The following is a 13,318-nucleotide window of genomic DNA, read 5'->3' on the forward strand; positions in this document are numbered from 1 at the left end:
CATACTGGGGGAGGGGGGTCGGGTTGTGGGGGCGCCCGGGGGGGGAAAAATTTTTTCCCATGTTTTTTTTTTTTTTTTTTTTTTTTTACCAGAGGAGAGTCAAGAATTTCTCAAACATAAATGAAATAATCAAGGCAAAACTCCAGGTATGTTTTTGACGAGGGGCTAACATAACATGATGCAAAGCTGACAAGAGTCAATTTTACGTGATGCAGCCCCTTTTTGTGTATGAATGGAAGACAAATATGCTAAGCTTATTTTCACATAAGCGCACTCTGGATAATACTAAATAATGGGGCTGGGCGACACGGTGCTTGGAGAACAGGAAGACATTTAAGCTAAAAACGGAGAAAACACAAACATGTCAAAAGGATTAATTTCTTGCCAGTGTTCATCAGTAGCGATGGCGCAAACTGCAGACATTATATAGATCGATTCAGACTGCCACAAACCACACTGACGGTGGTTTAACTAAGCGCGAGCTGGTTTCAAATTCCCAAAACCACCGGGGCTTTGCGTGCTACCGCTTCTGGACTCTAAAATCCGTTTATTGACATGTTGGTGGCAGTAAAGAGTTTTATCCGGTAGTATGTAATGTAGCATAGCTCTCACTCTTCCCAACCTGTTGATGTGAGCCATGATTCAGCTGGGCTTTACGACTGGAGGAAGGAAATTCCTCTCAAGTTGGAAAAGACGCAAAAAAATAGAAAGAAGTGAAAAAAATTGTCTATAAATTTCTCTGGCAGTAGAAAAAAAAAAAAAAAAAAAAGAAAAAAACGAGAGGGCCAACACCTTTAATTGCTGGTTTGACATAAATGCTTACAACAAGCCCAGACAACATTGTGGTGGTTCAGCATCAAACAAATAGATTCTGCATGTCAATACAGCAGACAGAACATATATAGAGTTTTTGTTTCTTCATCTGTCTAACCATGGACTTGTGATGGATTGATTGAATAAATAAAAACATTTAAATGTGGTGGCCAACAACGCTAATTAGTTTGATAAGCTTTACTTCACAAGTAGCAAAGTGGTAACAAAGACATCATAATATTGTGAACAGTAAACATAAATTGTAAGTTACAACTAATTCTTTGTGGTGTTTATGCTGTATAATTATAAAGATTTTCCGCTATGTTATTCATCTCTTAATAACAAACCATAAATAACCACAGCATTCAAAAGGCACTGCCGGCAGCCTTGTGTTTTGAGTTATGGCCTTCAACTTGAGTTTCCCGCCAAAGAGTTTTGAGTACAAGCACACAACTGGTGAAAGAGTCAGTTCTTCAAAATAGCTATAAAAACAAAGCAAGGGACTGTTTTAGTTTACTGTTTTAATCGAGTCAGAAAAACTAACGGGAGTTTTAAACGTGGCACTAAAATTTACTTGACAGCTCATCTTCATAAACAACAGAAGATGACAGAACCAGGAGACAGCTTGATTTTTTTCACAGATTGTCCGTCTCACATTGTACTGTCACGACATAATGACAGTTGACAAATACACACTTTAGCTTTAAGCTAAACCGAGCTACAGTAAGGCAAGCTAAGCAACGGTTTGCTTCAGGTTGCATAAACTCAGGCAGGATGAGCTAAACTTAAAAGGTTAAGTTATGCTACCTGATGCTAATGTTAACTTAGCTAAGCTACATTTGCTTAGGTGAGGTGAGCTAAAATAAGATAAACAATGTTAAGCTAAACCATGTTAAGATAAACTACTGTATTAAAAGCTATGCTGCAAGCAAGGCCTGCACTTTGCTAGGGTAAGCTATCTTACGCTAGTGTGACGTAAGCAATGCTAAAACTAGCTAAGTGATGCTAAAATACGCTGAGAAATGCTAAGCTAAGCTATGACAGTGTTACTGTTTGTAAACTATGTAGCATTCCCCAGGTAAATTGAGACTCCCACGTTGAGGTAATAATTCGCATCACTTAAATAAATATTACAGCTGAGATTCTTCAAGAATATAATCTTAGCAACATACAGCACTGCTCAAGAAAATACACTGAAACTTCACATAGTAAAGGCATATAGGTGGTCAGGAGAAGCAGATGGTTTAAAGAGGTTTACTAAATAATGGGTGACAGATGGAGTTTTGGCAGGTTAGCCTCAATATGCTGCTTCACCACAGGGTGAAGTTAAGAAAAGTTACTTTATCAGCAGCAGCAGCAGCACTCAGTACGTTCCCTTGTTCACTCTGTATATCATAGCAACAGGTGAAAAATATTACGATCGGAAAAACACTGTATCATTAGGTCATCATTAAAAAAAAAGAATAAAAAAAATCAGCAAAACATGACTAACCCGTATGCTAGTTGTCACGACATGTGCAGCTGACGTGAAGTACTAAAAGCACACCAACAGCCACTGGGGGGCAAATTTAATCAACTCCAATACTGATTATTTAAAAAGGCCTCAACCGAATCCTTAATCAGCAACAGAAATGAAACGCACAGGACAACCTTAGCAGTGAAATCAGTGTGAATAAAACAAGAAGTTGTTTTACCTAAATTAAAAGTTCAAAACCAGCCCCGCCTAACTTTGAGATCATCATACACCTAACCCTACTCCGCAGATGTTACACAACTGCAAATATCTGAACATTTACTCAACACTTACCTCTTTTTTCACATTTGTCACGACTGAGGATAGCGAAGAGGTTGGAGGGCTAAATTGAAAGAAACAGAAACGAAATGTTTGAGATGCATTCAGAATGTACAGTTTGAGCAGAACAGATTTTATTCAGGTTGGGGAGAACGGTTACTGAAGTCGCAAGCTGATATTCTGTTGTTCAAAAGCCAAAACAAAACTTACTCCAGCCTGGGCTTCTATTTTTTGGAAAGGATCGCCTAAACTCAAGACAACATAATGAAGGGGGATACCAATAAAAGAACACCAAAGACATAAACTCTCTTTGATAAAACTCCCACATTCTTCGTTTACATCGTGCATCGTTGCCTGCACTGGGCAGAGAGCAGGGGCCTTGAATTGGCTCAGCCATGCAAATCATAAAAGAGCAGATGTGTCCATTTCCACATCACACAGACTCCACTACATCATGAGCTAAAGGATCTTGCATGAGTGAAAAAAAAAAAAAAAATCAAAGGGCCCATGTGTAAGGGAACACTTACAATGCACATAAAACTACCTAAAGTTTTACGCCGTTTGACACGCACGCCAGGCCTAAGTCATTAACTCAGCGGAAACACTGCTTAACACAGCTTAAGGGAAATTTTATACTTTCCCTGAGAAGCAAAGTCCTAACTTGCAATGGGCAATCTGGACCTACAGAGAACTCGATTTGGTCCCTGCAGTTAGAGGAGGTCTCCAGAGGCTGGTGTGCATTCAGTTTTAATTTCCCATTGGGATATAAAACCAACATACACACTCCTATCACGTGGGAGTCTGGGCATCTAAATAAGTCCAGAATGAAGACAGATTTAATGTTCTAAAAAACAAGCCACAGCATGGAAAATCTTAATAATATGGGGCAGTTAGCATTTATTCACTTAGTTAAATGACTTAAAATCTTAGTGCTGATGCATATAATAGGAATTAAAATCCTTGTCACACTTTCATGCTGTTAAACTGACATTTATTGTAGAAAAACCTGCATCTGATTAGTCAAGTGAGCTAAACAAATGGACTAAGTGGATAAGAAACAATGAAAGGCTTTACAAACCTGACAACTTGTCTGGAGGCATTCTCAAAAAACTTGGTCTTTGATGCAACACTGAAAAACAAAAGGTAAGTGGCATGTTAAATTCCTAGGAGAGATCTACGAAGAGTGCAGGGTAAAAAGCTGGAAGTGTAGGTATTATGTGAAGCCACGTACGTTGAAATCATCCTGTCATTAAATCATATTTCCAGAAGATAAAACACGACAGAATGGGCTGTTTAGATTGGATAGTTAACAGTGTCACCATCTACTGTGCACTTATGGTGCCGCCATGTCCATGTAGGACTCCTTCTAAATGTAAAAGAATTAATGACATAATCTAAAATTGAAAATTGAGCAAAACTTCCAACTTTTAATTAAACTACATTTATTCAGGGGAAAAACAAATCCCACGTCAATAAATACTGTACTTCTAAGCAACTAAATATCAATATTTGTGTCATATGTTGATTCTGTGTCTGGTGAACCATTTCTGTATTGATTTGGCCCAAAGTCTTGGATCAATATCCCATTAAAAGACCCAAGGGTAACAATTTTTTTTTTACATTTTCTAGCAAATGATGTGATTTTAAAAATTGTTCACATGTCCTTGGACTTCGTCATGGTTCCAGTACAAGGCCTCCCCCATGCCCAACAGTGGGCAAAAAGCTTCAACATTCATTTTTTTTTTTTTTTCAGACCAACCTGTTGTCAAAAAAAAAAAAAAAACACACACTTCCAGTTGCTCTAAGCTTGTATTTATTTGAGATTGGAAATTATCCTGAAGCCATTTCCTGATTTTTTGGAAAATTTCATTTACTCACACCTTAGTCATAAAATGCAATAAAAATTCCCAAGAAAATCTAAACCATTTGCAAAAGTAAAAATGTAAATAATAAAACTTATAAATCCTTGATGATTTTGGAAAATAAAAAACTATTATTCTTTGTCTACATGTGGATTGCACTCAAGTTAAAGATTGTAACAGTGGTGTGTTTCGTGAAAGTTTAGATCAAATAAAAGGGTTTGAAATGTGCTGACTCTTCAAAACTGCAACTGTCATGTTCCCAAGATCACTATAGGATTTTTTTTGCACCGAACGGCCCGACCTGGCAGCCACTGGCCCGGCCCTAATGTACTCCATTTGCAAAGTGTGCGGGGATCCGAGGCCGCCTTCCCAGAGACTGTGGAAAACTTTTACGTTCCTCGTTGTCCCATCTAGCCTCTTCTGTATGTGCTAGGCGGCACTGGGGAAAAGAATTACCTCAGCTTTTTACCTTTAACTAAATCATTAAAAAAAATTCCTCATCTTAGTGTCATCTCTGAGCTGGACCCACGTTTCGTGCAGCTGAACTACCGCTGCGCCTTCGGGAATTCCCCCGCTGGACCAAAGCGAGGTGAGGAAATCCCCTCGTGCAGAGAGCCTTGCCGACTTCTGATCACTTCAATTAGAGAAATGTTCCCCGATTTCAAAAGTTTGGCTGAAGTCTCCAGTTTCCAGTGTAGCGCAGATTCATCCTCCAGATCGACATCAAAACTGAGATATTTTTTATGGACACCGATGGGAAATTCAGGTTCACGCAGACCAGGAAGCGGTGAAATTCAAAACATTCAGGCTACCGCAGATTAATAGCTTATCGCTTAAGATCAATTATTTAATTTCACTGTTTGTAAGTAATTTATAGGATAAATAGTCTGTTGTTTTCACAACAGATAAAAAGTTACATGTACTTATGTGCTTGTGGTGTGATGGCACCATGAGGATCCTCCCTTCAGCTTGTTGGATATTAACTAAACTAAATAAAAATTTAATGCAATTGAATACGTCATAATTATCATTGAAAAACAGGCGGTTAAAAATAGACGACGGCGGGATTTATTTTGACGCCGACATCGAGAAAGTCTAACACAACATCCGATCTGAAAGATGACTCTTCTCTGTGCCCGCCTCCGTGGCAAACGAACCAATTAACGTCTGACTGCATACCAGCCCCGTCTGGCTGGTCCGAATGGAACCACAGCTCTCGGCTAGCTAGCTCTAAGTGCTAACGCAAGAACGCCGGACCCGGGCCTTGAACACAGGCCAGGCCGAGCCAGGCTCGGTCCTGCAGTCCAAAAGGGGCTTTAATGTCGCCATATAATTTAAATCTTAAGAGTTGAACAGGTTTAGACACTTTGCTCAGAGCCTTGTGTTTAATTACCCAGAAAGCATGAGGGTAGAGACTTTGGTGTACTCACTAAGATGTGGGCGTGCCCTCACAGCTGGCTGCAACTGGGAGCTTTTGTGGAGCGGGACATCTGGATGGGGGCTCAGGGGGCCTGATGGGGGGTCGACAAATGGCATGTTTCTCTGCAGACTTTGTTTTGGTTACACCATCAAAATGTCCTAAGAGACGAAACAAGAACAAACAAAAAAACATAAATAAGCATAAAAAAAAGAAATAAAAAAAAAAGAAAACACACAAGCAAATTGTTCAGTATGTACAGCAGCCACGTCTGAGCTGTTTGTGTTGCCCGACTGGGATGACAAATTTTGCTACGTGATTAAAGAGAGGTGGAGATTAAATAAAAAGTCATGGCCAAAAAATGCTAAGAGGGCAGGGTAGCTTGTGCACCAGCCAGCTTCTACGCACTTTGCAGATTTTGGGAGGTCCACTCACTAACTAGATGAGAAGGAAGCACGCATCTGAACTACCTTTTAAAACCCAAGAGACCAGAATTATTGCAGATAAATACATCTGTAAATAACATGTTCACAAGTTGTGTCTTTATTAATAAATTGTAAATAGATTTTTTTTAATTGATACTCCTTTTGCTATTTTTAATATCGTCTAAGAGACTCCCCTCATCTCTTATGAAACACAAACTGCGAGGCTGAATAAAAACGTTAAATCTGTACCTGCCAGAGGTCTAACTAATTTTGAGCAAGACATTAGATTTTTAATTAGATTGAATGCTTTGCCAGCATTAGATCAATACATCAGTCTTTTTAAAATCACTGCTTTCAAGGTCGCCTTGACTTATAAGCCAAAAAAACTGGAGGAGGCATTTACTGCATATGCATAGTTGACAATGCTGGGCTAAAAAAAAAAGTTGCCGGAATAAAAAAAAAAAAAAAGCAACAACAGAAAAGGAAAAAACTAAACAAGAAACCTTCTTGAAAGATCTCCAAACATGTGGAGTAGACTAAATTTTAACTTTGTGATAATCAAAAGAAATTGCCGCTTGTGGTGCAACCCGACACCTCGTGACCCCATGAAAACGGTCCCCACAAGCAGACGTGTTGGTAGCGGCATCACGCTGCGGAGCTTGATTTACAACAGCGGGACTTGGCAAGACCAGCCCGGAGATTCTTGAGGAAAACCTACTTCGCCTTCCCAGAAAAGAAAAAGCTCTTCAAGCTGCCGGACCAGCAGCAGCAGCAGCAGCTCAGAGGCTGGTGGTTGAACATTTACAGAGAAGCCCAGAATTACTCCTACCCCCATGCCTTCCTTGCCATCACCTTAATCTTTAGCTCATACTTCAAGATACAAAAAACATGTTTGTAGCATTAAAATATAATTAAATTATGAATAACGTTGGATTTAATTGTAAAAATTCGGCCCGTTGTCTTCTAGTAATGACAAATTCTTTTTAAAGCTACATCTCCTAAAGTGTGAATTTGTATTTAAATTCAACATATTATGTTGTGTGCACAGTTAATCTTCCGAGATAAAATTATGGGAACGCGTCACCGTTACAACCAACAACACTGTGTACTCTTTAAGAAAAACATTTAGACTATATAACAATCCATCCTGACATTATCATCTATTTTATTTTACAGGCTTAAAATGCTGACATAAATTAATAAAACGCGGATTCTTACCTTCTCGGTTGGCTGGCGTTCCCTTCGGAGACGCTTTCTGACGTTGAAACGACGGCACCCGACTCACCAAGACCCCAGAATCCCCGTTTGCTGCCGGGGAAGAGTCAGGCTTCTGCCTCATGTCGCTCAGCTTCTCAGCGTCGGAGTCGGGCGGCCGGTCCTGGCGGCTGGCCGGTCTGTAGATCCCCGCTTGCCTCGAAGGAGGTTCTCTTGGAGGGAGTGGGGCACAGCTCATGGGTTTCGTCGGCTTTATGGGTTTGGGGCTCGCTGAGACATCCCCATCCACCACAGAGGTGTCTTTCTGCCCATCTGTTGCAGAAAAAAAAAAAGAAAAAAGAAAACAGAAACCCAGCTTTAACTGCACTGTAACCTTAAACCACCATTAAATGTGAATATTTACTGCTGTGACATGCACCTTATGAAAAGTAGAATCCAGAAATTACCTTGGGATCGTACAGTGGGTGCAAAGTTAATGTAAACAAGCAGTGCAGAACTTTACTGCAGTAAAATGAATTGCACATGTGCATAACCTGTAAACTCTGCAAAAGCAGCAAGTTAGGGAAAAAGTTAAAGATCCCAACAAAATTGAGCCACATTTCTGGGCCACAGTGAGAGCAGGGAGTCACAACTAACATTTTTTTACTGTTTGAACCAACAAAAGTGGTTAAAAAAAGAGAGAAAATTGCCTGATTTTACTCTGACATGTTAGAAGGGTTAGACTGTGGAAGGATTATTAAAAAAAAAACAGTGGATGCTTTTATTTGTATGTCAAATGAGCTATTAAAAAAAGTCACATGGTTTTCTATTAATATTAAAAACAGGGGGAAAAAAATGAATTTCAATTGGCAAACTGCTTCCATGTTTTTGCAATTCGTGATAATTACTGGGACAAACAAGCACACTTCAATAAATCCCATTTGTAAAATGTCAAGAAGTGACCTCACTGTGGTCTCTACAGACAAAAAAATAAAAAACAAAGACAAAATTGTACGCTGAGCAACAGGGAGGATGGGATAAGGAGGAGGGTGACCACAATTAGGTCGGCTGATAATTACTCTCTGCGTCGCGGACGTGCTCGTGACTAAGAGGCTGGAAAACGCGAGCAGGCCGCTTGGAGATGGTGATTGGCTGCCGCTTTCTTGCCGTGATCCGAGGAGGAGGGACAGGTGGGAAGGCGCCGTCCTCTGGCATGCAAGTGAAGATCTGGAATCACATAAAAAGTTACAGTAGCACTTTGGTTCATTGGCTGCTTTTTCAGCTTCTTCCAGCTGGTAACTGAGGTAAAGGGCTGGAGCACAAAGAGCTGAAAAACAGCAACCAAATAAGTACTCTTTAGTAGATTTTACAGAGTCTTCTGGTTATTTTTCATAAATCTTGATTTTTCCCCCCCCCCCCCATTTTATCATGTTACAACCTCAAACTTCCAGGAAAAAGGCGGCAGGGATTTTAACTCCACATGCCGTTGTGCAACAGATTTCCTCCGAAAGCGTCAGATTTTGGGAGCTGAATACATTTTAGACTAGTTTGTAGGAAGTTTTTACTTTTTATAATTATTCACCACTTTGTGTTGAACTCAGACCATCACTAAAACAGTAGGAAAGTTCTAGGGGGATGAGTACTTTTGCAAGGCCCTGCACAGTTTTGTAGACATTTACAAGTACAAATAATGACAATAATAAAAAAAAAAATCTAACAAAAGTGCCTAAACTACAGCAAAATAATACATTTAAAACACATAAATTCTGGTACATTTCATTAATAATTACAGTTCACAAACTCAACTTGACTGTTTTTTTTGTTGTTGTTTTCAGTGCTGGCAACTGCTTGGACAGCAACAAGGCTTCCAACGGGTCCTCATTAACCGAAAACAAACCACATGTAATAACAGCTCTAATCCACTAACAAGACATTACAAACACAGACATATGGAAGTGGTATGAATTAAGAATAAAAACCCCTAACAGTCCCTGTTGGTTAAAAAAAAAAAAAAAAAAAAAAAAAAAAAAAGAGGACATGCTTGCTTCACTTGTACCTTTTTGTAGTCCTCGATCATAATCTCAACCACAATGTTTTGGAACTTGATATCAAGCATGGCCGCCACCGTCTCCTCCTTCGCTCTCATGAGTGTGGGGCCGAAGATAACTGCCATGTTGGAGGGCGTCATCAGGTTTTCATCACTGTGGCTGCACACGCTGTCAACATCATGCCAGGCTGGTTAAATAAAATGTAACTCAAGCCAGGCGGTGACAAAAATAAAAAGTATGAACTCCCTTCAGAAAGAGAGGATTTATTTCCCTGGAAGTGGTAAAAAAAAAAAAAAAAAAAAAAACGACACAATGAACTCGGCTTGGACTTACTTTACTAAGTGCCTAATAAGCATCTCCAACATTTCACGATTCTTCTCCGGTAGTTTGTAGATGAGTGAATGAATTTCACTCAGTCGAAAGTCCAGATTATCAGACTCTGTGGTACACAGAGCAAAGTCGTTTTAGATGATTGGAAAAAATAAAAAATAAAAAATAAATAAATAAATAAAATAGAGAAACAATAAATACTGAAGCTTAATACTTCTTGTGCCTGTACGGCTAATTGCAACGCTAATGAGAAACAATGTTTTGAGGTTTTTAATGATCCATTTGAACATTTTTTTTTCAGGATGAAATTATTTTGAATAATAAAACTTCAATGACTTAGAACAAGGAAGATGAAGCACAAATTTGAATTTTAATGGATTCTCAAAACCACACAAATCAAATTCAAACTCTTAATCCATTTGTTTAACCTTCAACAAGGTTATCAAACAGTTTTGGATGGACATTTGACCACACACTACACAAATTCAAAATCCCCATGTATTTTTGGTCTAGTTTATACTACAAATATCATAGTAAACATGAAATCAGACAAAACTAATTTGTAAGTAACTTTTCAGCAAGATTTAAAAGCTTAATACTAATTAATACAGTGTTCAGGGTTTCAGTAATCCGGCTGGAGTCAACTGGACAGATCTGAGGTGAAGCTGAAAGATTTGGGTAATAAACTGGTATCACCCCCAAACACCACAGTACACTCCTTCCACCACCTTATGAGACAGTTTGACAGTGTTTGGGCTCCATAGCCTGACCATAACTCCTCCAAGCATGCTTCTTGTCAATTGTGACCAGGCAGCTTAATTTTTGCTCTTTCATCTGACCATAAGGATTTTATCCATAAGTCGTCTGGCTGCTCCGTGTAGGAAGCTGATTAAATAGCAGGCGCTTCATTCTTGTTAGCATGCTATGAGTCATTGCCAGTATAAAACTGTGGACAGTGACACTGGTTCCAGCAGTTTACAGTTCACAGTAGGGTTGGAGCCTTGTGGATTTCCTTGGTTTTTCTGAACGCTCTAACCAATTTCCTTTCATCGTACCCAAAATGTCCCAATTTGATTCAGATGCTTTGGTGCGTTGGTGTTCCAACGGGACAATGAACTCAAACGTTCATCAAAACTGGTTTTGGAATGGATAAAACAGGCCGACGCTAAGCTCCTAGAAAGGCCTGGATCCGAATCTCACTGAAAATGTAAGCACCAATTTAAATGTTTTTTCTGCTAACTCTGCCAAGAAGAGCGGTTCAACATCCCGCTAGAACTATGCCAGAAGCTTGTTGAGGACTGCAAAAAAATGTGTGGTCGTGGTTTACTAAGAAACACTTAGACCCCCACCAAATTTCTGTGCGGTGTAAAAGTACTCAATTATATAAATTATAAACTGAACCCTGTCAAGCAAAAATCCGCATTACTCTCAAAATGTCTAACATTACCGCAATTCCAATGCGTGCAAAACTTCATTTGCATAAGGCAGAGGCAGGCCAGTAGAGTATTTGGCAACTGAAGCTCGAGCAGAGCACTGAGGTCATCAGGATGATTGGGGGGGGGAAGAGGAGTGACAGTCGTCATGCCGGCAGTATTGATTGCCATTTAATTTTGCAATTGAACACCCAATTCTTATTTTCAAAAATACCCAAACGTATCACTCCATCATTGAATAACAAAGGTGCAATTTATCATTAAAAGCCCAAAATTAATATAATTTTTATATCTACGATCACTCAGCAAGTATAAACTTGTGGCTGGAACTGGAAATGGCAGCAAATTTTCATCTATTTTTGTGCGTGCTGCAGGAACTGCGGCTGATAGGATGTCATTGAACTATCTGTATATTTTTTGTTCTGTCATTTCAGTGCAGGCAGTAATCTTCTGTCAAAGCGGGAATCATGTGCGGCGCAGTGACTTATTGACTTATGATTCTACAGTGATTGCATGAGCTAGGATTTAAAGCACAGGAACTTGTGGTTACAAAATACACATTTCTAAAAAGGTCAGCCATTTAAACGCGAATATAAGGCTTGTCTTAAACAATGTAACCGATATGCAACGATGTGATCGGGAAAAAACCCCAAAAAAGACCTATAAAGTAGGGGTTTACACTTTAAGGGAGCTCCTAGCACTGTTTTGGTTTAACATCTGGTCTAAACATGTGCTTTGGTGACATCTGTGTTGAGTTGTGTTTTAATAAATGACAATGACATAAAAATATCAAACCTAAAAGTCTGAATGTCTGGCCAAAACACAGGCAAGCATACTGCTGATGGCAGCCATTTTTTATTTTTTTTTCCACCAATACTGTGGGCAATAATTCTGATAAGACTTTAGTTCCAACATAAGAGGAAAATCAACTGGAGGAGAGAAGCTCTGCAAAGTTTTAACCGTTTCAGTCCAAGTAAAAAGAAATGAATATTCCGAGCAAAAATCTAGGTGAAAATGGTGCATCTAAAACGTGCTGTAAAACTAAGCCGTGTAAATCACAAAGTTTCCCCTTAATTGCAAAGTTAAATGGAGTGAAGCATGACCACCCAGTGCAATGGTATGCAGCCAATAAAACGGAGTCTTCAAACTGTCACGATACGTAATGAGGAGAACCGTGTGCGGCTAATGAAGGGCATTTCCATGTACTTTAATGCAACATCCTGACAGAACGAGGCTGGTGTTAATAAACCTACCATCTTCTCAGGTTTACAATAATGCACAGTGACAGACGAGTATAAATAAAGACTCGGATTTCCTTCTGTGTCCAAATAGATAAAGATGTTCAACCCGTAGCACTGCACTGTATTGATTTACAAATGGCTCTTTTAATCCCAGAGTTTAGATGGGTTTTTTTCCAGCCAGTGTAAGCCACGCTAAAGAAGCAGCAAAAAGAAAAAAGAAAAAAAAAGAGAGAAAAAAAGGGGAGGAAAAAAAGCAAGCTCGTAAATCCGAAGTTTCCACCCTTTCTATAAACTGCTAGATCAAATATTTTTCAGAGAAACGGTTGGACTCAACTGGTAATATGCAACATAACTCAACTTTAGGGTTCATGCTGTAACCCATCCATGCAGAGCTTAGCAAAGTAAAAGCTCTCAAACATGTCTTACTTGCAGCACTCATGAGTTCTCCGTGCAGATCGTAGGTCATTAGAGGTTCAGAAAGATTCCTGTGGGAAAGGAAAGACAAAATGAGAAAACACATGGGGAACATAAATTAAAACATCAAACACCGAAAGAATAAAACAAGAATCCACTCATTAAATAGTCACACTATTAAGAAGTTAAAGAGTGAGCCCTCTGGTGGGGTTAGTTTGGAAACAGCAAGTTGTGTCTAATGCCAGATGATAAAACGGTTTTCTGGAAAACATCTAATTCCTTGTGGAAACATTTTGAAATGACGTAACGTGTGACCAAATGTAACGTAATTAATGAAAAATCATACTGC

The 13,318-nt window shown here is 39.2% G+C and overlaps 1 protein-coding gene across 1 annotated transcript in view; it reads right to left on the bottom strand.

Moving 5' to 3' along the window:
* ophn1 (oligophrenin 1) overlaps positions 1 to 13,318 on the bottom strand; it is a gene marked incomplete at its 5' end in the record, with an annotated part of 34,980 nt that overhangs the window by 3,783 nt on the left and 17,879 nt on the right. The window contains 8 exons of the mRNA XM_015045825.1: positions 2,621 to 2,669; positions 3,684 to 3,734; positions 5,898 to 6,045; positions 7,528 to 7,836; positions 8,583 to 8,730; positions 9,560 to 9,719; positions 9,885 to 9,990; positions 12,982 to 13,040. Coding sequence (XP_014901311.1) covers positions 2,621 to 2,669; positions 3,684 to 3,734; positions 5,898 to 6,045; positions 7,528 to 7,836; positions 8,583 to 8,730; positions 9,560 to 9,719; positions 9,885 to 9,990; positions 12,982 to 13,040 — 1,030 coding nt within the window. The remainder of the gene's footprint in view (positions 1 to 2,620; positions 2,670 to 3,683; positions 3,735 to 5,897; positions 6,046 to 7,527; positions 7,837 to 8,582; positions 8,731 to 9,559; positions 9,720 to 9,884; positions 9,991 to 12,981; positions 13,041 to 13,318) is intronic.

Source organism: Poecilia latipinna, unplaced genomic scaffold, assembly GCF_001443285.1.
Source record: "Poecilia latipinna isolate Pla-1442-1.1 unplaced genomic scaffold, P_latipinna-1.0 Scaffold745, whole genome shotgun sequence".
In the NCBI taxonomy this organism is placed as follows: Eukaryota; Metazoa; Chordata; class Actinopteri; order Cyprinodontiformes; family Poeciliidae; genus Poecilia; species Poecilia latipinna.